The sequence below is a fragment of the Kryptolebias marmoratus genome, linkage group LG1, assembly GCF_001649575.2.
Source record: "Kryptolebias marmoratus isolate JLee-2015 linkage group LG1, ASM164957v2, whole genome shotgun sequence".
Classification (NCBI taxonomy): domain Eukaryota; kingdom Metazoa; phylum Chordata; class Actinopteri; order Cyprinodontiformes; family Rivulidae; genus Kryptolebias; species Kryptolebias marmoratus.
Window position 1 is genome coordinate 25,414,174 of NC_051430.1, and position 25,503 is coordinate 25,439,676.

Sequence of the window (25,503 nt, forward strand, 5' to 3'; positions counted from 1 at the left end):
GGCAAAACGCTTCAAAAACATTAAGGCGGTTAAAACATTTAATTACATTTTGTTGACTTACAGCAATCTCATCAGGAAACATAACACCAAACTTTTACATTTTTTTTGTGCTCAGTTTTCAGGTGTTCATTGCAGAGTTTTTCCATTTTTGTTTTTCTTTCTTTATTCTCCACCTTAACAAGTAAAAATCTGATTCAGCAGAGTTGAAATGAGAAAACTGGTTTTAACATACAAATTAGAACAGAATAGACTTTATTGTCCCAATTAGGAAATCTAATGGTTCTGATTTGAATAATTTTGAAATAAAAACACCCACAAAGGGAGCAAATGGGAGCAAAGTATCAATATTAAAATTAATGTCCAGATACATACATTAAAAGGTAAAAAAAAATAAATGAAAGAACCTCAAATAAATACATGCGTTACCTTGAGTATCAGAGAAGTTACAGTGTCACCCTTCTGTACAAACACTCTTTATTTCATGCTGTTATTTAAAACACACACTGATACAGGAACAAAGTAAATGATTAAACTGGTTAAGTTTAAGCTACAGAGCTCTGACCCGCCTGCCTGTAACAACTCAGACTCAATGAGCAGAACGTGGAGACGTTCCTGCATGTTTGAGAACAAACTGATCAAAAAGAGACTTAAAACCATCCCGATGAACTCCCTAATGTTTTAATTAATGCATGTGTTTGGCTTGTGGGAGGAGAAGATGCAAACTCCCCACAGAAAGGAACCAGGCGAGAGGCGAACCTGTGACCTTCTGGTTGTGAGGCAACAGCCCTGACCGCTGCACCACTGCGCCCCAGTGTCTGAGCAGACATGCCAGATTCTCTGAGGTCAAAGAGTCCCATCATCTTTTCTCCTCGTTTAAGTTTTCTGCTTTTCGCTGAAGATGAAACATTGTCAGGCCTCTTTATTTTCCACACCTGGTGCTTTTATGACCAAACTGAAGGCCAATAAGCGATGCAGACTGGACAAACGAAATCTGTTTACATTTCCAAAAAGGATATAAACAAGGATGTGGCCATCTTCTTTCAGATTTAAACAAAAGCGAAGGAAGCCTCTGCTTCTTGAAGCAGGTCACGGGGTTACATTTGTTTCCCTGCTCAAACATGGAAAGTTCACAGTGAAGACAGTTTCTCTGCATGGATGAAAAACTCTTGTTTTCACCTCATAATTTTATCTTAGTTAGAAAATAATGGACTCTGTTTTCAAACTTTAAAAAAGTAGTTTTATTTCCAAAGATGTAAAAAATATTTATTTTACAAACAGTGTAATTCAAACCCAAACAGGCATCGAGGTGTAAACAAAGACTCAGTGTAAACAGCAGTGAAGGCAGTATTATTTTCTTTAAGCGCCACTTTTGACTGATTAGCTCCTGAGCTACCTGAAGAAGACATCATTTAATCATTCACAGATATCACTATAGATTAATAGTTAAATATTAGCAGGTATAGTGCCCTCCCACACATCTTTCTCTAGCAGATTTACGGCAGCTTCATTTTAAAACCCAGCGTGCTTTTTTCTGATTTCAGTTGTGATTTGGAACCCAGCGGAAGCGGTATCCACCCTGCTGAGTCTGCGAGGTAAATACATGTCCATGAGGAAAGACCTGAGTCCGTATGGTGCCGTGTTCTCTGACAGAGGTTCTGAAAGATGACACAGCGTCTCCAGTCTCAGCTTCATCCCGTGTCGCAGTGCTGCTGTTAGGTGTAGACATCTGGAGGCCGGAGAACACGCCGTACGTGTGTATCGTCTCTGATTCCTGCTGCTGCACAGTTCCTGCTGCGCTGCTGAACAGGACAGCATTGCAGCGTGTGCTGAAGTCCCTCAGCATGTCCTCCACCGAGTCAGAGGACTCTGTCTCATACCCTTCGTCCAGTCGCTGGCGCTTACAGGAACCCACCGAGGCGTTTTCACCACGAGGATCTGCTGGTTCCACATCCCTGGCTGTCATCAGGTTCTAAAAGAAAACAATCAGAACACAGACTAGACTTATATAGTCACTTATAGACTAGGACTATGTGTAAGTATTTAGGTTGTCTCTTTGTTGTCCTCACTTCGAGAACTGAGGCCAGGTGCTTTGCTCGACTGGCTAACTGCCTGAGGTAATGGTTCCTTTCCTCGAGGGAGTCGAGCTCTTGTTGTCGCCTCTGAAGAGTCTCATGGAGCTGAAGACACACAACACAGAATCTCTGGTTTGAGGTTTCTCTTTGTATTTTGACACCACCAGTCTATAAGAAAAAAAACTTTTTGTTTAAGTTTATAAATGGATATATCTGCAATAGGCTTTTAGCAAAGTTGAACTGTTTAAATTGGTACAAAACATGACTTTTACTGTCTCAAACTGTTCTTTTCAAATTACTTTGTTCAAATAAAAAGCGTTTTCTTCTATAACTGTAAGATACTATTGCATTAGTTTGCTGTTTGGTCCTGCTATATTGCAAGACAACAGTCTTTGTTAAAGGAACTCATTGCAAAGTCAATAATAATTTCATTAAGTAAGAAACAAAATATTTCTCTCATATATTCTTGTGTGTTTGTTTCTCTGTGGAAAGAGTCGAAGTGACTGAAAAAAGGTCAAATGTTAAACTTACTGGTCATATTTGTCCGACTACACAGACATCAGCCAGCCTAATAGATCAATCATGTGACACAAACCTTTGGTGGATTCAGCTGAGTGCTTTGTTTACATTGAGTGAGGACCTGCATTTCGGAAAGGCTATCAATATATCTGTAAAAACTACTAGAGCAAATGCTTTCAAACTGCACCATTTGATATAGTTCAGGAGAACTTTTTTAAATGTTTGATTTCATACTTTTCAGTGAGCACCTTTAATGTCAACAAAAAGCAGTTTGATCTCATAATTTTTTACCTGCTTATTGATGACCACCGAGTGTCCCAGTGCCCTCTCGTGACACTCTGCCATGCCCCTCCACGGCGCTCCATCCTGGGCGTTAAAGTTGCCCGTTTCTGTGGATGAGTGAACCATACTGTCCTCTGGAGAGAAGTCCCTCTGAGGAGTGAGAGGAGGGATAACACATCCCTGAAAGGGCACCAGTTCATCTGGAGACAGACTGCTCTCTCTGGTGCAGGTAGAATCTGACAGAGGAAACAAACAATCAAACATGAAGTCAGCATCACTTTAAAGAAATTATTTCAGTTGATTATGATAGTAATGAAGAGATAATTACTGCAGAAGTGGCAGCATATCCTTGCTGCATATTAGTTGTCTCACCTGCTATGAAATCCAGAGCACAGTTTCCAAAGTACTGATCATCTGAATCAGATTGATTAACCTGTGAACAAAATAAATGAGGATTAACTTTAAAATGGATGCATTTTTGATCAACAGAAGCCTAGCAGTTGTACCTGAAAAGCCCACCAAGTTGGGCAAAGTGGTTTGTTACCAGAACATATCTTGGTGGTCATTTCAGGGAAGGTGTCGTCTCCTTATGCGCACAGTGATCGGTGCCAAAAGGGGAGTTTGTGGGGAAAAAAAAACCCTGCGCAGCCAATTAGTAGCCTCCGAGTCATGAGGAAACTGCTGTCCTATTCATGCAGGATTCCAGCACTTTGTGTCAAACATTAACAGACGGGGTCCAGAGCTAAAAACCCATTAAATCTCTCTCAGGTTGGTGGACTTTAACGAGTTTGTTGCATAAACTTGAAGGCGCAAGATAAATCGAGAGATATGTTAAAGCAACGAATGAAAAATGGTTCTTTTCTGATGTGTTGATCCTCACCTGAGAGGCGCAGTCCTCTATATCATCCCATGCGATTGTCGAAAAAGCTGCAGGACAACAACAGTGTGAAGAACCTAAAAAAATCTCTTACAATGAATGTTAGAAATGATGCCAAAGGTGCGCAGACCACCTTGCTCAATGATGCAGGGGAAGTCGACGTAAACAGAGACCGGACTGCTGCTTCTTGGCACCGGGATTTTCTCCTGCAGGTAGAGCGTCATATTGTCATGTAAGGAAGAGTTGCAGCGCACCTTTGTAAGGAGAAACATGCCGTTTTGCTTACAGCCCCTCTCCTGCCACGCCGTCCCATTATATTGGCACCAGACGCTTTCTTCACCTTTTCCATCTTCACCGGTCTCCTCTGCTGAGCTGTCAGGGACACGGTTTGATTTGTGGCTGATATATAGTCGACATTCTCCCGGTTCGTGTCCCTCTGTGCCGCGGTTTCCCACTTTTGGCCCAATCAAATGCACTTATTCGGTCTCCAGGGAGTGACAGCGTCCTCGGAGATGAAATTGTGGAAAAGTGAAAAAGAAGGACCGCGCATAACGGCGCCACTGCAGCAGCAGGTGCCCTCTGTTTCACACCCTCCTCCCGGTGCAGCCAACTTCTCACAGCCCCAAACCAAATGCTCAGTTAAGCAGATAAATATAGATAAAAAAAACGTTTATTGTAAACATGAAGTCTGATGATTGAGTTGTTTTAGTCGAGCTGTTTGTGCGTAATTTCTATTCATCTGTGCGTAAAATATCCTTGAACCAGGACCAAAGCCTGTTTCTGCATGAAAAGCCAAGTGGAAAAGGAAAAGGGCAATAAGAGCAGACAGCTCAGTAAACACTCGTGACAAATGCCCCTATTAGTAAACAAACAATGGTCCTCACAGCGCTGAATGCACCTGTGTGGTCGACACTGTGTCAGCAGGGAGAGCTGCCGCGCGTAATGGATCATCAGATAAAGACCCCTCAATTACCCCAAGTGTGTTGGCACAGTTTGCTTTCAGATGCTCGTAAACAAAAAAACGCTGGCGTGCCGACCTTCAGGCAACAATGGCCAAAGAAATCACCACTTTCAGGAACGTTTTTTATCTCTGCTGTGTCTAATTGCCTCTCATTTACCTACCAGTGGTTAAGATTTATGTCAGCCAAAGGTGCTGAAGGAGTCAGTAGGCCTATTATAGGCTATGGTTCTGCTGTTATTTCATAAAAGAAAAAGTTGATGTGACCAGCAGCTAAAACTTTATCTCATCTTCCACATGAAATTAAAGACCATCATAGAAAGTTTTTTTCTAATATTTTATTTCAGAAAACAACCAATAAACACATTGATTTTACATATTTCCTTTAAAATGTCACACAGCAAATGAACATATAAACATGAACAATAAAATAAACATAAATTTAACAAGTCATAAAACCTTCAGCTATTGCAAACATCTGTGTACCTGAGGCGTCATCAGTTATGGGTTTGTACAAATACTGACCTATTAACAGCTCTGCTATAAATAAATAAAAAGAAGACACAAATTTGACATTTTTTTCTATCATCTGGAAGGTGCTGCATTTCTTACATGGTTGGCATCACTTCTAAAGTCTCCTGGTTTAATGACACCAGCAGCTTTAGGTTGTCTTTGCATTCCTGCACTAGATAGCAGCTGTAACTTTCCTGACCTGGAGACAGGAAGTAGTCCAACACTGCGAAAGGATCACCTTCAGAACAGAGCGTGTTCTCACGTGCCTGGACAGAAACTGACTGTGTGCGTAGTTTGTCTCTGAAACTGTCTTCCCTCTGCAGCTGTGAGGCCGCATCGGTTTTCAGTAACTCACAGGCTAGTGTCAGTGCACAGCCAGCAGTCAGAGACGGTGGGTATTTATTAAAAGCATAGTCTGCCAGCGTCAACTCACACACTTTTCGTGCAAGCATCCTGTACTGCCCCAAATTCCCTTTTAAGGAGCTGGAATCATGACTATTGTTCTCGATGACAAGCCGAGCAGCATGGATGCGGTTGGCGAAATAGTCCAGGAAAAAGGCCAGGGTGGGTGCAGCGAGGCGAAAGTTAAGGCGGAGGAGGACAAGGCACTCCAGGTTGCAGAGCTGCTCCTTGGTGAAAGCATCGCAGCACAACGACAGGAGGTGGCCCACTGATGGAGAGCACACCTCCACCTGCAGGGAGAAAAACCGGGGTAGTGATGAGAAAATGGAGCTACAGAGTCATGCCCTCTTCTCAAACGTGTCACTAAAGATCAGACCTGTTTGCAGGCTAAGAGGAGTGCAGTGACACCCAGGAGCTGGAAGCAGTCAGCAGCCACCGGCGTGGACGCCAGGAACCGGTCCATGATGTTCACCGTCAGGCAGCAGCACTCGAAGGACAGCCGGAAATGTCTGTGGACGGGGATGAGCCAGCTGACCAGCTTACAGCGTGCTTCTGCAGTCAGCTGCAAGCAGAGCACACTCATCAGTATCAGCAGAAAACACAATCAAAGCAATATTATATCATTATTCAGTCAGAGATACCCAAGCTTGCATCCCTGTGCTGAATATGTCCTTGTCATTGGGTTTAAAATGTGCAAACACTGCCTCAAATGCATGGCTCTAAATAGCTCTTTTTAAAAGCAACAGACCATAAAAACAGATAAGTTGTGTCCTACTTGTGGCTGGTGAGCCAGACTGTTGCAGAGGTGAAACTGTGCTTCCTTCTCTTTCTGGATCTTGAAGCCCACGTCTCCATACTGAAGGTACCAGTTGGACAGCTGTCCCGCTGCAGGTTCTGGTTCCTCTGACCCAGGGAGGGACACGTCCCTCCGAGTCGGAGAGGAAACCAAATCCTCCTCAAAACCAGAGTCGCTCAGTTTGGCCATGAGGCTCTGTTTTCTGTGCCGAGCTGCGTGACGCTGCTGAGGCGGGGTGAGAGCTCCCTCCGCCGCGGGAGAAACGGCTTCGGAACCGCACCCGACCGGTACCGGCCCGAATGATACCATCTCCGCCGGCTGCCGCGACACAGCCGCTGTTTGCGTCCCTCTCGTGGAGGTGGACTTGGAGAGGGGAGTTCCGCAAAGTGACGTCACTTTTCCCGGGGTCTTCCCCGCTCGAGCGGCTCAGCTTTCCGCGGTTGCCCCAGGCAACCGAAGCTAAATCTCATTATCCCAGGTAGGTTTTCTTAACGATCCATATGGCTGGGTGTTTTTCTTTTCTTTCTTTGCTTTTGGCTGTTTAATTAGACAAAACCAATGGACTGAATAAAACCTTTCTCTAAAAAACGATAAAAAAAAAACAATCAGACTATAATTTTAATAGCTTACATAAGTAAAAATGTTGAAAACACACGTAAATGTCACATTTAAATTATGTAAACATGAGAGTTGAGGCGTGAAGTGTTTAGTTCCGGGTGATGAATTATATTTATAAATAATGATAACGGTATAAGTATTACCATCTTCATTATATATTTATTAATAACTTTTGTTTGCAAGAAAAAAAATCGCCTTAACATGACACCAAAATAAAAAGAGCATAAAAAGAACGATGAAAACTCGATTTAATTACAACTACTTTCAACAAATATGATGAACTGTTTTGATAGCAGCCTAAATATTGTTGCGGTGAGTTATCGTAAATAATTTGCCTGTCTTATTTTATAGCATTTTGTTTTATTTTGTTTTATTTTGCAATGGGCGGAACTTGATCGCTAATGATCACAACAGCCAGCCCTTTACGCTAGTCTGAAACTCCAGTGCCAGACAAGATGAGCAACCTTTCACAAACACAAATGGTAATATAATTTTTTTTGCAAGTCCTCATAGCTGTCCTTTAACTCAAGACTGCCTTGATCGCAGCTGCATGTTGAACAGCTCAACAGAAAATGTAAAAGAGACAAACTGTGTAGCTAAATGCTAGGTGTCTTAGTTAGCAAGCTAACGTTAGCAGCTAACTTTAGCATTGTTGTTACTATGCGGCAGTGGCAGAAGTTACTGTTAAATTCGGTGACTTTTTTTAATTTGATTATTTAATGACACGTTCTGACACTGTACAACACCAAAGCAAAGAAGCGGAGGAAGTATTGTATTATATATTAAGAGGGAAATCAGACTGCAATAAGATATTAGCTAAAGCTAACAGCATACATTTACAACCTAACAGTTACGTAAATCCCTGACGTTTCAGCCAGCGACGTAACCTGAGCCTCAAATAGCCGCAAATAACAGCATGTCATCGGTGATAAGCGACACAAAGGTTATATTTGTTCAAGTGTTGGGTTTTGAAAAGTGTCTGTCCTTTACTTCCATAGTTATATGGGTGGGTTTCCCTCAAACAATGCACCTAGTTTATCGAAACTTAGCATGAAATAATAAGGCTTTGCAAAAAAAAAAAAAAAAAACCGACAACGAAAGTAAGCATTGCTTTGGAATGTCTAACATGTCTGTGTGGTTTTTAGCTCTGTTGTTGTATTCTTTCAAACGCCTTTGTTGTTTGTTTTGTTTCATTTGAACAAAAGTTCTTCTTGTCTTTTTTTGTTATTGCAAGCCATCTTGCCCAGCAGCAGTCACCTCATACAGAGACTAATTCAGCAGAAGCTGCACGTTTCGTCCTGCAGTTTTAGCACAAGTGAAGCATGGAGAATTCAGGCAGGCCTTACAGGACGACTCAAGGAGGCTGGGAGAGGGGCGCTGCCGCAGCAGACAAGGCGGACAGCTGGAGAGCGCACGACCAGGTTCGAGGACAGACCTCCAGGACGGACGGAGGTCAGCAGGGCAAGAGGAACCCGGGTGGGCCCTACAAAGCGAGCCCCAAGAAGGGAGGACTTGGACACCTGAGCTACACACCTGGTGGATTCAAAGGTGGTCACAGCCCGTCCCAGAGAGATGACTTCCAGTGGTTCTCGAGTCCCGAGAACAGTGGTTTGGGTCGAGAGGATAACTGGAGAGGGCACACGCAGCAGCAGCAGCAGCAGCACTGGAGGAGAAACACCCAGGGAGAGGGGCCAGCAGAGGACATGGAGCAGAGGAGGGGAGAGGAGGACCCTGCTCATAGACCTGGTGAGGATTTGGAAAATAGGTTCTGCTTTTTAAATCAGACATTGAAAAAAACAAACTAAAACCTGTTGTTGTAAAACGGATGCTGTAGGAATTGCACTTCTTGTTTTAGTCTGTGAGAATTTACTTCACTTCGTTTGGGACACTTACACACGACGGACGATGCTACTTCTTGTTTTTGTAGGAAGAAGGCAGAGAAACAGAAACAAAAAGAACCTTTTTGCGGAAGAGGACAGGGGCCATGCGGCTGAAGAGTCCACGCTCTCAGCTCAAGAGCTGCAAAGTCTACGGCAAGCAGAAAGGCGACTTAAAAAAGATGAGATCTACTACCTGAAGAAGGTATTGCCTCATTATCAGCTTTTTCCCCCTTCTTTTAGCTAAACTTGTTTTAGTGACGTTTTCAAACACTTCATGAAGTACGATTGAGTCTGACTTTTGTGAATTTCTTTTTGCACATTTGATCAGAAGCCCCACGGCAACCCAGGTGCATTTTACACCTGTGCTCTGTGTGATGTTCTCCTGGAATCCATACCTCACGCCTACAAGCATATCAGAGACAAACGGCACAAGAAAAAGGCCTGGGTGAGAAATCGTCACGAAATTCTTAGCTGCCATTAATTTTCTTATTGCTGTGTAACAGTCACTGTGTAGCGATGGAGTCCGCTTTAAAAGCTGGAGCAAACGTCTTTCAGCCTCTATGTCTTTGTGCTCGTAGGAGAGACAGGAGCAGCTGATGCTGACTGAGATCCAGCCTCCCGGTCCGGAGCAGATCAGCGCAGTGAGTGCAGCACTGGAGGCTGTCGTCCAGGAGCATGGGATGAATGACGAGGACGTGGAAAAGAGGCGCTGTGTCGTCTCCATCATGCAAGACCTTCTTCTGTCCGTCCTGCCTGGTAAGAAGCCTGAGGATAAAAATATTAAATTGATCTAAAACTCATGAGATGAATGAACTCTGACTGCCATGCCTGTATGTCAGAAACAGTTGGCTCAAATGCTTTAAATCTGTTAATGTAATTTGTGACTTATTAATGCTCTTTCTCTCCTCTTTAGAGATTAGACTCAGACTGTATGGATCATCTTCCACTAAATTTGGATTTAAGGACTCTGATGTCAACATAGACATTCAGTATCCACCTCATGTGAGTAGCCAAGTAGGAGTTTGTTAGCATAAATCAATAATGTCATAGAGAATATTAATTATTATATTAATATGATGCTGTCTTTATATGTTAGGATTCTGAGGGATTGATTTATGCCTGTTGTGCTTTTTTTCGTGTATTAATGTTGTAAAAATGTTTTGAAATGGATTTTATTCACAGATGCATCAGCCGGACGTCTTGTTGTTGGTTAAGGATTGCCTCTCTGAGAGCTGTGAGTCATGTGTTCTTTATTACATTGGCCATAAGAACAGCAGTCATGTGCTAAAGTGTCCCAGAATGACGTGTTTCTCATTGTTCCCAAGCTCTCTTCATTAATGTGGAAGCTGATTTCCATGCCAGGGTGCCGGTGGTCATCTGTAAAGACAAAGACAGGTTGGGAACAGTTAATGGATTGTGTAACATGCAAATAAGCCCTTCACTGTGTCACATTCTGTGGTTTAGAGCAGATTTAAAGCATATAGATCATTATTTAAGACATCGTGAAATTTACGGGATGCTTTTTTTACTTAAAAAAGAGACTTAAATCATGGTTACAGTGTCTTGTAAAAGGCTTCCTGAATAAATCCTTATACTGACTACACTTAATTAGGACTTCTTTAAGGGGAATTATTTGCAGTAGATTTAAATTACAAAAGGAAGTGAATACATATGTTTGCGCTGCACCAAAATGGAGTGAATATTCTCGCCATCTGTTGTGTTTGCTGTGTCTCAAATGCAGGAAGTATTTAGTGAAAATAAACTCCTCGTTTATCTCCACAGTGGCCTGATTTGCAAAATGAGTGCAGGAAATGAAAACGCCTTTCAGACCACCTCCTACCTGTCGGCCCTTGCCAGCAGAGAGCGTCTCCTCCACCCTCTGGTTGTGGGCCTCCGACACTGGGCCCGGGTATGTCTGCAGTTTAGATCTCGACCCTGTTAGCCAGGAGGCTTGTTCAAACCTACATGTATATGTTTGCCTCTCGTGCAGATCTGTGAGATTGACCGTGCGGAAGAAGGGGGGCTCCCTCCGTACGTCTTTGCCCTCATGGTGATCTACTTCTTACAGAAGCGCAGAGAGCCTCTTTTGCCTACCTACCTGAACCAGAAGGTGAGCGTTTCTCTTCGTTTAACGTGTGAAATGAGACAAATCTGAAAGTTTGGCTCTCAACAGTTTCTCTCAGTAGGAAACTAACCACGCTTGTCTTTTTAGACGAAGGTGTTTTCACTCAGCAAGCTGTCAGACTTCAACCTGACACATACAGAGGAGGGGTATGTACACTGGACCTACAGCCCTTCCTCCAAGGAATCATCACAGCCAGCAGAGGGAGCCTGTATAAAGGGGAAGGTAATCCTAACGGATACGTCTGTGGTTCAAACAATGAAGCACCTCACAGGGTTCCTACAGAGTCTCGAGAAGTGTAGAAATGGCTATTTTCCAGTTCTGGATAAGTATAGGAACACAAAAACAGTGTATGGAAAAATATTTATGTTTTCAGACTGTATTCATGTTGCATTTTCTAAGTTAAACAAACAAACAAAACAAAAGTATTTTAGCACAGTTGTTATATATAAAATGCATACATAATTAATACCATAGCCAGTAATTTGCAAAAACACTCGTTCAAGTGATAATTTCTTAAAATTTGAAACCAAACTGAGCTGTATTTAAAAAAACAACTATATATATTTATTGCAGTAGTAAAAGATTGTTTATCCTCCTAAGATTCATTATAAACCCTCCCCACGGTCAGTTTTTTAAATAAGAACTGAAGATAAAGACCACTAAAAATATTTTTTATTCATCTCTATTGTTGTATTTTGTTAATAAACAGAGAGAGATTTTTACATCATAATTCAGAAGTCACCTAATTATGTGATATTCTCACCATTTTCTATCCCACATAGTTTGTAACTTTAAGTAAAAAAAAAAAAAATGTCTAAGCTTTAAGAAATCAACAGAGAAATCTCAAGAATAAAGTCTGGAGCAGCGTGGAGTTTCAAAATGTGTAGAAACTCTGACCCCAGATTGAGTGAAACACATTACTTGGAATATTCTGCAGTTATGTTTTCCCCTCATTAGTAGCCGTTGATTTGCAGGTCCAGCTGGTGTTTCCAAACCCTCACCCAGCGGTGGAAGTTGGGCTCCTCTGGATTGAAATGCTCCGTTTCTACTCCCTGGAGTTTGTCATAGCTGACAACGTAATCAGTGTGCGGACCAGCGCCGTCCTCTCGAGAGAGATGAAAGATTGGCCCAAAAAGAGAATCGCTGTTGAAGGTCAGAAACGCTCTCAAATGAATTTTCTTTTTAATTTGTAAATATTATAAAACGGTCCACTGGAAAGATTGATTTTGATGTCACCTGTTAGCTTTCAGTGTTGCTGGTCTGCCTGGACAATCGATTCATTTTAAGGCTTTTGAAATCGGCCTATTTTACAGTATATTTCTTTGAAAGGTCATTACTCAGACATGGCATAACTTTAAGAAATGTTGCTGTTTTCAGACCCGTTTGCTGTGAAGAGAAACGTGGCGCGCACAGTGAACAGCCAGCAGATGTACGACTACGTCCTCCACTGCCTTAAAAGCACATACAAGTACTTTGCACTTCCACTCGACACATCCGCTGCTAACCACAAAACGGAGGCCAAGCAGGGCCACAACCGGGGAGCAAACTCCGAGGAAACGGAGTGTTTGTCGGATTTCAGTCAGCTCTCCCTTCAGTCACAGCGTTCAGGTCCTGCTCACACTGCAGATAATGGTCCCGAGGACTCGGACTGCATCATCGAGGAAGAGGAGGAAGTTGAGGAATGCAGTGACTCGGACGAAGAGAAGGAGAAGGAGAAAGTGGACCCGGGCAAAGGCAGTCTCTCTGAGGATGAGGACGAGGAAGAGCAGGATGAGGACGTGGACGCTGAGGTTAACACGCACGACAGGCAGCACCTGGACAGCTTCACCACAGAGGAGGAGGAAATTTTCCAAGTGGACGAGATTTCAGGCGAGGACCTTCTGTCCGACGAGGAGCCTCCGGATTTGGACACGCCTGCATCACTGGATGAAGATGAGGAGGAAGAGGTGGACTTGGCGCCCGACAGGCTTTCCCCTCGGCCCCCGGAAGACAAAACCGAAGATGGAGGCATCGGAAAGAAAAACCAAAATCAAACCAAACGGTCTTATGAGTTCACCAGGCAGGCCTTCACCAGAGGAAAAGTAGGTTTAGTGTTGTGTTTTTTTCCTGCTTCTAACAATGCAAAGTGAGCATCGTGTTGTGGAAATCATTTAGTAAAGGTGAATATGTCTGTTTGTTTTAGTCACACATGGTCGTGTGCAGCTTATGCAAGCGTGATGGACATCTGAAGAAAGACTGTCCGGAAGATTTTAAGAAAGTGGAGCTGGACCCGCTGCCCCCCATGACACCAGACTTCCTCAGGATTCTCAACAAAGTCTGCGAGCGATGCTACAGTGAGTGATATTGTGATTTGGGTCACCCGCCTAACACATTTATAAGCTTTGAAGGTTCAAGTAGATGCTGTAAATCTGGGGGGCGTTTCTAAAATGTAGCATTGTTTTGTGGAAAGGAACTTATTTTTCATTTAAAAAGGTTTTAATAAATAAATTACAGACTTGATTTGATCACAAAGAAGGTTGAGGTTATGTTATTTTATTTTTTTAGGTGACTTTGCTCCAGATAAACTGGAGGTGGGCGTCCGGGAGCACATCCTGAAAGATCTGGAGAACTTCGTCAGACGACAGTTCGCTGGTGACGTCAACTCCTCTGTTCATCATTTGATTTGGTTTAATTTCTTACAGTGAAAACTGCATTTTTCACTTGCTCATTATCATCATTACCTCCCCCCAAATTCTGACAGACAAACCTTGTTTTTAAATCTGCCTTTTATTGCACAGCGGCTCGTTTACAACTATTCGGCTCGTCAAAAAATGGTTTTGGCTTCCGACAGAGCGACCTCGACATCTGCATGATCTTGGAGGGGCAAGAAACTCTAAATGCAAGTTATTCGGTTCTTTTTTCCTGTTTGTACATAATAACTTTTATAATTATTCATATCATGTTATTCATACAGGAGTAGCCTTTATTTGAATATATGACATTTTGTTTTGCCCTTTCCTATCATAATTATAATTTGGTTAATATGATAATTGATAATGATAAATGATCATTAGATTTTGAATCTTTCTTTTGTTTTTCTGACAGGATTTTGACTGTATCAATATCATTAAAAGTCTGGCAAGGCTGCTGAAGAAACACCCAGGTAGGTCTTAGCAGATCTGATCAATGAGATCAACACATTTACTTCAGACGCACCGCTTGTGTAATTCTGGTTTTATCCTTTTGCAGCAGTGGTGGTTTTACTTATGATCAAATGGAAACGATTTATTCTAACCTAGCAAACATCTCGTCGTGGCTCAGTGAAACTATTTTAACGTGTTTACTTTTTGGCTGACATGAGAAAAAAATGTAAGATTGAGTCACTCTTTCTGAAAAGAAATATTTAAACACTGTTTTTGCTCATAAAACGTTTGTTTTGAGCTCAGATTTCCCTGAAAGCATACATTAACATCAGAGAGAACTCATAAGGTTGAGTTTACTGTTAAAGGAATATTTCTACATAAAATTAAGTTTGCATCAGTGAATCTGTTTTCTGTTTCTCTGCAGGTCTGAAGAATATTCTGCCCATCACTACAGCGAAAGTACCCATCGTTAAGTTTTACCACAATCTCACCGGCTTGGAGGGAGACATCAGCCTCTACAACACACTGGTCCGTCTCTGTCTCCTGCCCGTCCGACTTAAAACAGGACTGATGTTAAAATTTTCTTTAAAGTGGTTATAGTTGTTATGCTTGAAGGTAACCTTTTTTCCCTCCAGGCTCTGCATAACACACGCCTGCTAGCCTCATATGCTGCCATAGACCAAAGAGTGAAGATTCTCTGTTATGTAATGAAGGTTTTTGCCAAGGTGAACTTCCTTTTTTGTACTTTAGGCTTTGGGATATTTTAGTGTTTATGCAGCAGTCATTTTATGCATCACTAACATATTTTCTTTCCTCTCCCATCATAGATGTGCGACATCGGGGACGCTTCTCGTGGCAGCCTCTCATCCTATGCTTACACACTCATGGTGCTGTTCTTCCTTCAGCAGAGAAACCCACCAGTCATCCCTGTGCTGCAAGAGGTACAGATAATGTCTGTTTTATCACTGTCGCGTGGTTTGAAGTCTATAAGTAGCTTTGCTGACTGGTTTGCTGCAGATCTATGCTGGAGAAAAGAAGCCCGAAGTGCTAGTTGATGGCTGGAACGTGTACTTCTTTGATGATTTAAAAACACTTGTAAGTGCTGTTTGTTTTTATTTGTGTTTTCCTCATGAAACATTATTGTTATTAACAAATCTGCAGCACGTTTTCACATGTTCCCGTCATCCTTTTTCCACCTGCAGCCCAGTCACTGGCCCCAGTACGGACAGAACACTGAGACGGTGGGGGAGCTGTGGCTCGGCCTGCTCCGCTTCTACACCGAAGACTTTGACTTCAAAGAGCACGTCGTGTGTATCCGACAGCAAGCCCGCCTCACCACCTTCAACAAGCAGTGGACCTCCAAGTACATCGTGATCGAAGGTCAGCTGCTTCTGACACAGGCTGTTTACTTCTGTAACAGATTCAAACCGTTCACTCATCCAACATGTCGTTTTTTAAAGCAGTAATGTTAAATTGTCTGAAATGTCTTCACATTACAGATCCGTTTGACCTGAATCATAATTTGGGCGCCGGTCTGTCCAGGAAAAGTATGATAATCTACTTTTTTTTTTCTTTGTCTGTTGTGTATTCTTTCAGCGTAAGCCTTTATGTCTTTACAAACTTTTTTTTCCTTTTTTAATGATCAAAACAGTGACTAACTTCATCATGAAGGCTTTCATCAATGGCAGAAGAGTGTTTGGCATACCCGTGAAGGTTTTTCCTCTGGCGTATACCAGTGAAATGGTCAGTGCTTGAAACCTAGACTTCATATTTTTATTGTTTTCATGTTGCCATAGCTTTGACGCGGCAGTTTGTTTTGTTCAGGAGTATTTTTTCGACCCTGAAGTTCTCACCGAGGGCGAAGTGGCGCCCAACGATCGCTGCTGCCGAATCTGTGGCAAGATCGGCCACTTCATGAAAGACTGCCCCATGCGCAAGAAGTGGGTACAATCGCACCACGTGTCTGGTTTAATAAGTGGTCCTGATTTTAAACGTCTGGTCATGTTAAAAGGCAAGCTACGTGTTTTTTGTCTCAGGGGCAAGCACAGAAGGGACTCTGAAAAAGGGCCCGAGCACTTGCAGGACAAGATGGATTCAACAGAGGAGGTGAAGGATCAGGTCAGGCACAAGAATGAACACTGGAAAAAAAGAGATGCACTGGACATGCGCTGCTGCTTCCTGTGTGGATCGAGTAACCACATCAAGAAGGACTGTCAGCTTTACAGAGGCCCTGCAGGTTCACACAACGTTTGCTTTCAAATATTTTGTTTAACTCTATTGGTAAACTGTGAAATGGGCTCATTTTACCTTCTTAGAAGGTACAGCTATGAAAGACGTTATCCATTATTAAATCAACTCTAAGAGAAAATGCCACTTGATTTTTTTAATCATCTTGGTTTTTCTCCTCCTCTTCAGGCTACTTAAAGAATTTGAGAGAAAAGGAAAAGCAGGTATGTTTTCTCAGCATTATAAAATATTATTTAAAGATGAGCTTTTAGTGGCTTTGTCAGAATGTTCTATATTCTTCTTTTTTTCAGGGCTTATCTATACAAGAAGAGAAGAAGAGGAAAAAGCATCAAAATGTAATACTAGGCCCACAAGCAGGTAATTAAATTTATTAGACGTTTTTCTTTTCCAACAGAAAAAGGGTATTATACACGTTAAAGGTCAACATCAACTTAAGTTAAAGTTAAAATCTAACTGACTTATATTTATTATTTCTTTGAAATATTTCAAATACTCCTGCACCTCTCAAAAAAAGGAAAAAATCCACTAAAGAAAAACAAAATAATTCCTCCAGTCTTTAGATGCTTCTGAAAGGTAACTGAATAGCACTTTGTGACTAGCTGTGTTTTGAGCAGCCACTTCTGGAAAATCAGGGCCCCTTTTTGTGTGAACAGCTCATAAAACTGTGGTTTTTCAACCTGAACATTCAGAGCTGCAGTCTCTGATGTTTTCTGTCAGCGAAGAGCTCTCGTGCACGTGTCGAAACGCAGCCCTAGCGCTCTGAAACTTATGGAAGGTTTGTGACAACGCTGTGACTATTTTGAGAGGAAATTTGTCACACAAAGTTTTTGAACATGTTTAAAATTCAAGTGAAAAAACTGGGAGCCTCTCACATGAAAATGAGAAAAATAAGAACCTTCATGAATGCCGATCGCACGCCAGTGAGATACTACCTTTATGTTCCCTTCTGATGAGCTCTTAGGACCAGAAATGAATGCGAACGTGACATTTAAGCATCCACTTTCACCATCTTTCTCTGGACTCACTCTAAAGTTTGTGGCTTTGATCCTGCGTCTGTCTTTTGTTATTTTCTTTACATTTAAAAACATATTTTAGGAGTCATTGCATTTCCTTGATTTGTTTGGGGTCCTGTGGAGAAGCCGTTTTTGGGATTGGCTACATTGTTGGGGGTAAATTTAAATTTTTGCTTTCCTGTGTCTCTTAGGTAGTTTGGCCTGTCGGAATCTGAATCAGACTGGTCACAGGAAGAACCCAGTGGAATGAGACGCTCCGGACCACAAAATTCTACTGTTGTCCACGCAGACTGCATCCCAAAGTCCAAAAAAACAAGACCCCCTTAAATCTGAGTAGTACTGTTAGATCCAGAGGGAGCCCATTAAAGCCAAAGCCTGGACACCGTGACTTGAAGCCAAATAGGGCCTTTTATGTGTGCGTCTGTGTTCCCACCCCCACCCTACAGTTCTCCTCATGAGAGGAGCTTTTTTTAAGCTTTTATTTCACCAAGACAAGCCATTATGCATACATCCAAGGTGTTAGTTTACATATTCTGCCGATCAGTTTATTATTTTTTTATACGTCACTCTGCAGTCCTGTTTATGGGAGATTGGAATTTCTTTAAATTACGAAATTTAGGGCAAAGTGTCATACTGAAGAGAGCTTAAATCACAATAATTTGGAATGTTTTATAGATTGTCTCCTACATTTGTCTTAAACATGTTGCAAACACTTTCTGACACGATAGAATGAGTAGTCACGTAAACACCGGCGCAGCAAGACAAAAACGAAGAAGGTAAGGTATGTTTGACTTAGTTTAAGGACTCCAATTGACTTTAGGCATTAAATTATTACTCAGTTTACTTATTTCCTACTTCCAAGGGATCTTGAGATTTATTTTAGGTGGATTTAACAAAAAACTACAATGAAGGCTTTGATGGCAGTGTGCCTTTTGTTGTCTATTTTAGTAAGCCTATTTTTTAAATTGTTGAATTTCTCCACAGCACTGACATCTGTGAGTCTGTCTCCACGTCATCCTAGTATACGGTGCTACGTTTAGTGGAAAGCGCCGTCGTTGTTTTTGTTTGTTTTAAAGATCTAAATTTTACTTTGAGACATGTCCCCCTTCCCCGTTTGATTGCGACACACTGTCTCTCAGCTGTCTGCGAGTGTTTCAATTCTACACTTGTAGGATTTTTTTAGAGAACCCATCCACTGGTCCAGCTGTTGGCGTACAATGCTGCACGCACTTCTAAACTTGTAAATCTTGTAATTTTATTGTAATGATGCCAGAGTTTGGTAGCTGAACCGTAAGGGTCCACACCCTTCAATTATGTTGCTGCTTGTTGTGTCTCAAAGACCTGGTTTTCATTTGACCTTTAAATACGGACCCACTGCCTTTGTTGTTTCGCTGGTGTTGCAAAATTTTATAAGGAAAAAAAAAATAAAATAAAAACCATTGGTAGTATTGTGATTAAATTTCTCATTTTAAAAGTGGGTTTATTTTAAATGTCAGCCTTGTTTGTTTAGATGGACTCAAATGAAAGCTTTCATATAATATTAAGAAGCCCTGATCCTGCCAGGATACAGCTGACTCGCAATTCATTTTGTCTCAAAAAATAAACTAAAGTCTAAGTCCCAATATGCAGTGCTTTTTTTTTTGATGTACTTGTCTTTTATTAAAACTGCTGTTTGTGCAAAACAATTCTAAAATGTACAGTTTTAATCTGTTACTTATTCAATACTCTGTTAGAAGAGAACCTGACACAACTTACATTCGGAAAGCTGCAGCTAACAACAAGATTTCTGGAACATTGTTCTTTGGAAAGTCAAAAGTCCCTAACAACTGTCGTGCACGGTGGTGGAGGGTTGATGATTAGATTTATTCAGCCTGGTCACCTTGCAGCTAAATGAAACTATATGTGAAAACAAGTTAGTCCCACTGTTAAAGCTTGACCAAACCCAGATCATGCAGCGAGAGAATGACTCCAAAGATGAAGGAGCAAAAAAAAACAACAAATGTTGGAACAGCCCAGCCAACGGTGAGGCTTAAACCTGAAGAAAATGCTGTGCTAGGACATTAAGAGTTGAACAGCAGCGATAATATAAACATCTGCAAAAATGACTAAAAAAATACACAGAAAACAAATACTACAAGTTATATCTGCTGTACAAGCTACTGAATCAATTAAAGCAATCCCTTTTGCACACTATAAAAGGATCATATTAATTATAAATATATACCACTTGTTATTTAGGGCTTTTAATCCCCTTGCACTTTTTCAATAAGGGTTATTTTTTAGAAGTTAAATGTAAGAAGCTGTCAAAGTCTAAATTCTGTCACGTTTTGGTGTATTTTACTTTCTCTTTGTCTCCTGTCTGTGTCGGACGGGGAGGTGGGGCTCAGAAACAATTAGGCTGAGATGGGGACATCAAGTTCCAAACAGTGTGTTCCCTTCGACGTCTTTATAAAAAACAAAAACACCCGGAAAGTGGGTGTTCAATAGGGGTTGCAGTCGACTGCTTAAATTGAGCAAATAACACGGAATAAATGAAAAATAATTCCTGAATTGTCACTAAAAGGTGTAAGCGATTTAACAAGTGGAAGGACGTTTTTGTGCATGGAATATTTGTTGCAAAAAGGTTACATAACAAAAGATAAGGCGAATCCTTTAAGATGTGAGTCGTTACCTTATTAGCTGTTCTGCCCGTCAGTCAAAATGATCAGCCAATCAGCGGCGGGTATTTGTATTTTGGGGGGCGTTCCAGAGTTCGTCCCTACGCTTGCGCAATTCAATGTTATGGTTTTAACAGTTATCAAGATGTCTGCCTCCTTGGTGCGAGCGACCGTCCGAGCGGTGAATAAAAGAAAGATATTACCCACAAGAGCCGCTCTCACGCTGGTAAGTTAATAAATTTAGTTAAAAATTCGAGCAAGTAACGTGTTGCTTTTGCTCGGGTATTCTTCGAAAGCGTGGTATTTACCCCAGGGAGCCATTTTGTGGCGTTAGTCCTAGATGTTAGCTAACCCACCCGTCTTCCAGTTCGCGTTTCAACTTTTCTGTGCTTTCTAGTAACACTAGTTTTTCATGTCGTTGTTGTTTAAGACGCTGTCTTAGCTGACACACATGTATGTTATATTTTGCAAGATTAACGATTAAATTTAGCCCATTAGGATTCCGAAGACTGTTAACTATCTTAGTTGCTAACCAACGAAACTGCAGTCAGGCTACTCACGATGTACACCGAAGTTAGGTCTGGACTCTGACAGTTTAAATAAAAAAAAAACACCCGTCCTCAAAAGGGCAGACATTTTAAAATCTATGCTACAAATTGCAGGATATGAGTTGAGATTTGCATTCTATTTCTATTCACATAAAAAAAAATAAAAAAAGGAATGCTGTCATTCCAGTTAATCATTAGACCTGCATTCTGCAGCTGTTTGGGTTATTATTAGTGCCTGTCGGTGCCTGTCCTCAAGCCTTGCTTGCATAAATGCATCAAAATGACCTTTTTTTGTGAAATTAATTAAAGTACAAATCAGGCATCACCAAAAGACTGCATGACTAAAAATATAAAGAGGTGGAAATGGAGCTTCGACGTTTTAAAGCAGTTTTTGTTCTTAAATTTGGCATTTGTTTCTACTGACAATGTTCTATCTTTGACCATGGTTCATTAATGCAAACTGTTTAACCTAAAGTGTTAAACTTCTTATATTTATCTGTCTGAGATGCATTGACAGTACACTGACAGTAAGGCCACACAGTAAACATTTGGATGATGAGAAGCGCGGCTATAGTTTGATCTTAATGGGTGAGTTGGGGGGAAAAATGTGCTGACGGCGAATATCAGCTGATCAGCCCGGCTAACAGTGCTGCTGCAAGATAATGTGTCTGTGTGGTGGCCTGAGTTGATAAAAGTTGTCCCCTGAAGTAAGTGGGACGTGGACAAAGGTCCTGTCAGAGGCAGGTCGTGTTAGGAATGACATGTTTAAATGGGTAAAAGTAAAAGATCTACATTTTATTATCCGCTCCTAAGGATTAGGGTAACAGAAGGGAAAGAAAATGAAGAATTTGTGCTGCTGGTAATATGATTCATATTCACTCAATGTTTGTTAATCTGCAATAAATTTTGTTCAGAATGGGAATCTTACATCACAGCTGGGATGTCCTGTTCATCTGGAAACGGCAGCAAACACTAATCATTCTTTAAAGGCTTGAAGGGATTAGCACCTTCCAGCTCAGGCTCCCCACAGGAGTCCAACCTTTTTGTGATCCTTTTTTTTGGCATAGAAACACGTTCAGTTCCAGCAGAGCCAGTCGTAGCTCGGGTTATTTTGTTACACTGCTGTTACAGGCCTCAGTTTCACACAAATTGTTGTCTTTCTGTGCCGCAATTTCGGTGAAAGGTTTCAAAACAGCCAAAGAAACTTGCACCAGTGCAACCCATCTTAGCTTTCTCACTTTTTTTTTTTTTACATGCAGTCACAAAATGTCCAGGGGAATAAAAAGCTCCCTCGTTGACGCAGCATGTACCGAAGCTGTGGATCATAACTTTTGTATGTTCTTTTGTTTTTTGTCTTTAGACTCCTTCAGCTGTGAGCAAAATCAGGTTGTTGTTGCAGGGCAAACCGGAATATGTAAGTAATTGATATGAATCACTAAAACTGCTTACCTCCAAGATGATTGTCTCTTTGTAAGGCATAAGTTGTTTACAACCTTTAAAAAAAATGTTCATTAAATGTTTATATATGACGTGTCAGAAGAATTACTAAAAGGTTCACACAATTAAAATCTTTAATTTTTTTCCTCTTTGCTTTAAGGTCATAGATTTCTTAAGTCAAATCTAAACATTTTATAGGAAAAGTCCTATCGGGTAACGTTTAGTGGAAGGAGACGACAGCGATATCGCCTGTTTGGTCATTAGGTTGTAGATTAAATTGTCGATTTGTTTGTTGACACAAAGATGAGAGCCTCTCTGCAGAGCTCAGTTTGTCTGTTAAAACTGCTTGAAATGTTTGCAGATACAGAAGTGACTCTGGGAAACAACATTTTGTGTTGAGCTTTGTAGCTAAAGACACAAATCATGTATTTATTAAAGAGCATAACAAGTGTGATTGAAGAATTGTACCTAAAATTATTAATTTTTAGTTGGTGTTTCCACATTCATGAGGCTAAAATCTTAGCATTTCTTCAATCATTCGTTGTATATTTTGTCACAAAGTCTAAAAAAAAATTAGATGTTTATATTTTTTGCTCTTTCATCAACAGATTGGTTTGAAGGTGGGAGTGAGAACACGCGGCTGTAATGGACTGACTTACACACTAGAATACACAAAGGAGAAAGAGAAATCAGATGAGGAAGTGCTACAGGAAGGTACGTGTTTGTTTGTTTTTTCAGAAATTACTGAGTTTAGGATACGAAGACGAGATGAGCAAAAACTGAGGTTAAATCTCGGTATTATCAGAGCTCTTTCAGACCATAGAGGGCGGTAATATTTAGATTAAAAAAACATGTTCTTAATTCAAGTCATACATTTTTAAGAAAAGAAAAGGCATGTACACATTTTTGAGTTTCAATCAATGAGTTTGAGCTTAGAATTTATTTATACTGTATTATTCTCTAAAAGGGGATTTTAATAATGCAGCATATAAAAACAAATAAAAGTTCTTATTTGTTGCAAAGAATAAACGTGTGGTGGTAGCTGCTGGCATGGTCGACGTGTGTGTGTCGTTGTAGCAGCGGAGCCACATCTGAACAGTCAGTTGTTTATCCACTTTGTTGTGTTTTGGGTGTGTTGTGTTGTTTTGCAACTCATGCCTTGTTTGTTTTTCCCACAAAGCTGATGTTGCTGTAAGTCGTGCAACCACCAGCACAGACTTAAAAGGGTTTTTTTTTGTTGTTGTTATTGTTGCAAATATTTAAAGGTCAAAAAGTACACGGCTTTTGTGCGTCAGTGTATTCAGCTTGTTTAAGATAAACAGATCCTCCTCTGGGAGATTTATCATAAATGTTTGTTGGGAAAAGTTCAACAAGTTTAGGAAGTGTCTAACCCTTCAGTCATTTTTCCTCCTCAGTTTGTAAGAAGAATGGTTTAGTTGAGACAGCAGACAGTGTTTGGACATCCTGTAAAGGATGTTTAATTGAGCCCAGGCCTTCTTACTTGTATTATGAGCTAATACTATACATGCTTATGTGACATTTGAAAAGCAGTACCAAGTGTTTAACTCACTGGTACGTTTAATAAAACCTAAATTATTACAGATAACAATCAGCCTCTGAAGGTAGTGTCTCACTGGGCTGGGACTGTTAGAGACAAGCTGGTTTTTAAACATATTTTTATTTTAGTTGCAATTTCACTGACGGTTTGTGACCAGACGTGTTTTTGTGAGGCCAGGCTTTTAAAATCACAGCTTTGTGTGCACGGCTTGCAAAGCTATATTCTTGGCTGTGCACATTATTTTGTTGCCCACATCCTACCTGCCTCAGCCCGCTTTGTACCCAAAGCAAAGCTACCCTGCAGGTTATCAGACAGTTTTGAGATGCTTGTGACCACTTGTGACTGTTTTGCGAGGAGGTCTGTCACACGAATTTCTCAAACATGTTCAAAATTCAAGCGACCGGACTGCGACCACAACTGATGTAGGAACATTCAGAACCCCTGCCACGGTTTCAAGACATTCACTGTTCACCAGCAGTCACAGCCCAACGACTTACTACACTGACCCCTGAGACTGAAACCTGCAATAGTGACAGTTCTGCTGTTTTGTTTTTGTTTTCTTTCAGGCGTGAGAGTGTTCATTGAGAAGAAGGCTCAGCTCACCCTCCTGGGAACTGAGATGGATTTTGTGGAGTCAAAGCTGTCCAGTGAATTTGTCTTCAACAATCCGAACATCAAAGGCACATGTGGCTGTGGAGAAAGCTTCAACATATGAGCACTGACGAGCCTTCCCCCGCCTAAGCCCCGTCTCACCTCTGGAATCACAGACTGCAGACGAGGAGGTTGGGTGTGAAGACGTGTTAGAGACGCGGGCACCCCTGACTTCCTCCCACTGCTCTTCCTGCAGGCCGCTCAGTGACGCCCAGCTATGCATTTTCAGGCTCATTGGGAAAGTTTAAAACAGTTTGTAGTCCAAACCAGAAATTATTTTATGTTACAGTAGTTGTTTTTTGTTTTTTTTGTTTGTTTTTTTAACAGCTCTGTGTTAAAACAAAACATTAGGACCTCAGAAGCAATTTCTTTTTAGTTTATAGGATAATTATAATTTTATACATCACACAATTTTGTTATGTCAGTCAAATGTCATATATGCAGGAGAAAAACAATAGCAGAAAAATACTCACTAATTTTGAGAGCTTGAAGGTTAAAGTTGGGGAGACTAAGAGGAAGACGCATGCTGGTCGTAAACTCTGGTTTTTCAGTTTGAATGGATCCACTGAAGTCCAGCGTTCAGATCAGCCAACATCAGCAGTTTGATGAACTCTGTGCTGCAGCATCGTGCTCCAGAAGGATGGAAAACTGGAGGTCTTTGAGTGTCTTGAAGCCATTTTATCAGTTCGTGAAGCTGATATTCATATATGTAAATAACAAAGTGTAAAATTCCTGAACAGCTCATACGCACAAAAGAAAATAAACGCACAAAACACGAACCCCTCATTTAAGAGTACACAAGGTCTCCGGTGGTTTTCTTTCTGCTCGATCAAAACCAGGATTGTTTGTGTAGATTGAGTGCTCTTAATCGTTTTTCTTTTTTTTTTAACTTGTGCAATATATCTGTGTAAATAGAAAAAAAAATAATAAACAGCTTAACAAAACTGCAAATCGTCTGTTTTTTTCTTTTTGGACTTTGATCGGTTGCCATGATTGTTTGAATCACTGCTAATTGAAGATGGCCGATGACACCAGCTGATCTACTCAGTGTAAATCAGCTGGGGTCCTTGTGTTGTGACATTTAGTTGATTGATTTTTGGGGAGGTCATGAACAATCCAATCAAAGATGGAGATTCTGGAAGCAAAGAGGAAATGTTTCTGCAGGATTTGAGTGAATTTATTTTAAAAATGTGGTTTTGTTAAATGCCACAGGTTTTTTAAAGGATTA

The 25,503-nt window shown here is 41.1% G+C and overlaps 4 protein-coding genes across 5 annotated transcripts; 2 read left to right on the forward strand and 2 right to left on the reverse strand.

Annotated features, from left to right (window-relative positions):
- Window positions 1-1,308: 1,308 nt before the first annotated feature.
- Window positions 1,309-3,425, reverse strand: LOC108233621 (multicilin). Its single transcript, XM_017412193.3, has 4 exons — window positions 3,246-3,425; window positions 2,883-3,109; window positions 2,067-2,177; window positions 1,309-1,969 (listed from the first exon to the last, which is right to left on the reverse strand). Exons 2-4 carry the CDS (start codon window positions 2,997-2,999, stop codon window positions 1,538-1,540), a joined length of 660 nt encoding a protein of 219 aa, XP_017267682.2. The 5' UTR covers window positions 3,000-3,109; window positions 3,246-3,425; the 3' UTR covers window positions 1,309-1,537.
- A 1,667-nt stretch (window positions 3,426-5,092) lies between these two features.
- LOC108233676 (cyclin-O protein B) lies at window positions 5,093-6,757 on the reverse strand. The gene is made up of 3 exons (XM_017412272.3): window positions 6,399-6,757; window positions 6,000-6,185; window positions 5,093-5,913 (listed from the first exon to the last, which is right to left on the reverse strand). The coding sequence occupies exons 1-3, from the start codon at window positions 6,726-6,728 to the stop codon at window positions 5,317-5,319; spliced, it is 1,113 nt and encodes a 370-aa protein (XP_017267761.2). The 5' UTR covers window positions 6,729-6,757; the 3' UTR covers window positions 5,093-5,316.
- A 21-nt stretch (window positions 6,758-6,778) lies between these two features.
- On the forward strand, window positions 6,779-19,046 carry tut7 (terminal uridylyl transferase 7). Of its 2 annotated transcripts, none has more exons than XM_037976225.1 (29): window positions 6,779-6,897; window positions 8,272-8,783; window positions 8,965-9,119; window positions 9,246-9,362; window positions 9,496-9,673; window positions 9,831-9,919; window positions 10,100-10,151; window positions 10,243-10,312; window positions 10,700-10,826; window positions 10,908-11,027; window positions 11,130-11,264; window positions 12,017-12,194; window positions 12,420-13,123; window positions 13,225-13,375; window positions 13,587-13,673; window positions 13,820-13,920; window positions 14,127-14,184; window positions 14,589-14,692; window positions 14,800-14,889; window positions 14,992-15,105; window positions 15,182-15,259; window positions 15,367-15,544; window positions 15,664-15,711; window positions 15,816-15,907; window positions 15,989-16,104; window positions 16,201-16,400; window positions 16,580-16,614; window positions 16,702-16,768; window positions 17,616-19,046. In XM_037976225.1, the coding sequence occupies exons 2-29, from the start codon at window positions 8,360-8,362 to the stop codon at window positions 17,672-17,674; spliced, it is 3,927 nt and encodes a 1,308-aa protein (XP_037832153.1). In that variant the 5' UTR covers window positions 6,779-6,897; window positions 8,272-8,359; the 3' UTR covers window positions 17,675-19,046. The 2 variants fall into 2 exon arrangements, with proteins under 2 accessions (XP_037832153.1, XP_017267703.1); XM_017412214.3 differs by lacking the exon at window positions 6,779-6,897 and adding an exon at window positions 7,427-7,519.
- Window positions 19,047-20,172: 1,126 nt separating this feature from the next.
- isca1 (iron-sulfur cluster assembly 1) lies at window positions 20,173-25,220 on the forward strand. The gene is made up of 4 exons (XM_017412273.3): window positions 20,173-20,307; window positions 21,990-22,043; window positions 22,675-22,780; window positions 24,191-25,220. The coding sequence occupies exons 1-4, from the start codon at window positions 20,206-20,208 to the stop codon at window positions 24,337-24,339; spliced, it is 411 nt and encodes a 136-aa protein (XP_017267762.1). The 5' UTR covers window positions 20,173-20,205; the 3' UTR covers window positions 24,340-25,220.
- The last annotated feature ends 283 nt before the right edge of the window (window positions 25,221-25,503 follow it).

What these genes read in the sequence shown, in the direction of transcription:
- isca1 (XM_017412273.3), top strand. Translation starts at nt 20,206, where the DNA reads ATGGTTTTAACAGTTATCAAGATGTCTGCCTCCTTGGTGCGAGCGACC. An exon ending in CAAGAGCCGCTCTCACGCTG is followed by an intron (nt 20,308 to 21,989) that starts GTAAGTTAATAA and finishes TTTTGTCTTTAG; the next exon opens with ACTCCTTCAGCTGTGAGCAA. An exon ending in TGCAGGGCAAACCGGAATAT is followed by an intron (nt 22,044 to 22,674) that starts GTAAGTAATTGA and finishes TTTCATCAACAG; the next exon opens with ATTGGTTTGAAGGTGGGAGT.
- LOC108233621 (XM_017412193.3), bottom strand. Translation starts at nt 2,999, where the DNA reads ATGGTTCACTCATCCACAGAAACGGGCAACTTTAACGCCCAGGATGGA. An exon ending in CGGTGGTCATCAATAAGCAG is followed by an intron (nt 2,178 to 2,882) that starts GTAAAAAATTAT and finishes GTGTGTCTTCAG; the next exon opens with CTCCATGAGACTCTTCAGAG. An exon ending in ACCTGGCCTCAGTTCTCGAA is followed by an intron (nt 1,970 to 2,066) that starts GTGAGGACAACA and finishes GTTTTCTTTTAG; the next exon opens with AACCTGATGACAGCCAGGGA.
- LOC108233676 (XM_017412272.3), bottom strand. Translation starts at nt 6,728, where the DNA reads ATGGTATCATTCGGGCCGGTACCGGTCGGGTGCGGTTCCGAAGCCGTT. An exon ending in GTCTGGCTCACCAGCCACAA is followed by an intron (nt 6,186 to 6,398) that starts GTAGGACACAAC and finishes CTCTGCTTGCAG; the next exon opens with CTGACTGCAGAAGCACGCTG. An exon ending in TCCTCTTAGCCTGCAAACAG is followed by an intron (nt 5,914 to 5,999) that starts GTCTGATCTTTA and finishes TTCTCCCTGCAG; the next exon opens with GTGGAGGTGTGCTCTCCATC.
- tut7 (XM_037976225.1), top strand. Translation starts at nt 8,360, where the DNA reads ATGGAGAATTCAGGCAGGCCTTACAGGACGACTCAAGGAGGCTGGGAG. An exon ending in ACATTCAGTATCCACCTCAT is followed by an intron (nt 9,920 to 10,099) that starts GTGAGTAGCCAA and finishes TTTTATTCACAG; the next exon opens with ATGCATCAGCCGGACGTCTT. An exon ending in TTGATGATTTAAAAACACTT is followed by an intron (nt 15,260 to 15,366) that starts GTAAGTGCTGTT and finishes TTCCACCTGCAG; the next exon opens with CCCAGTCACTGGCCCCAGTA.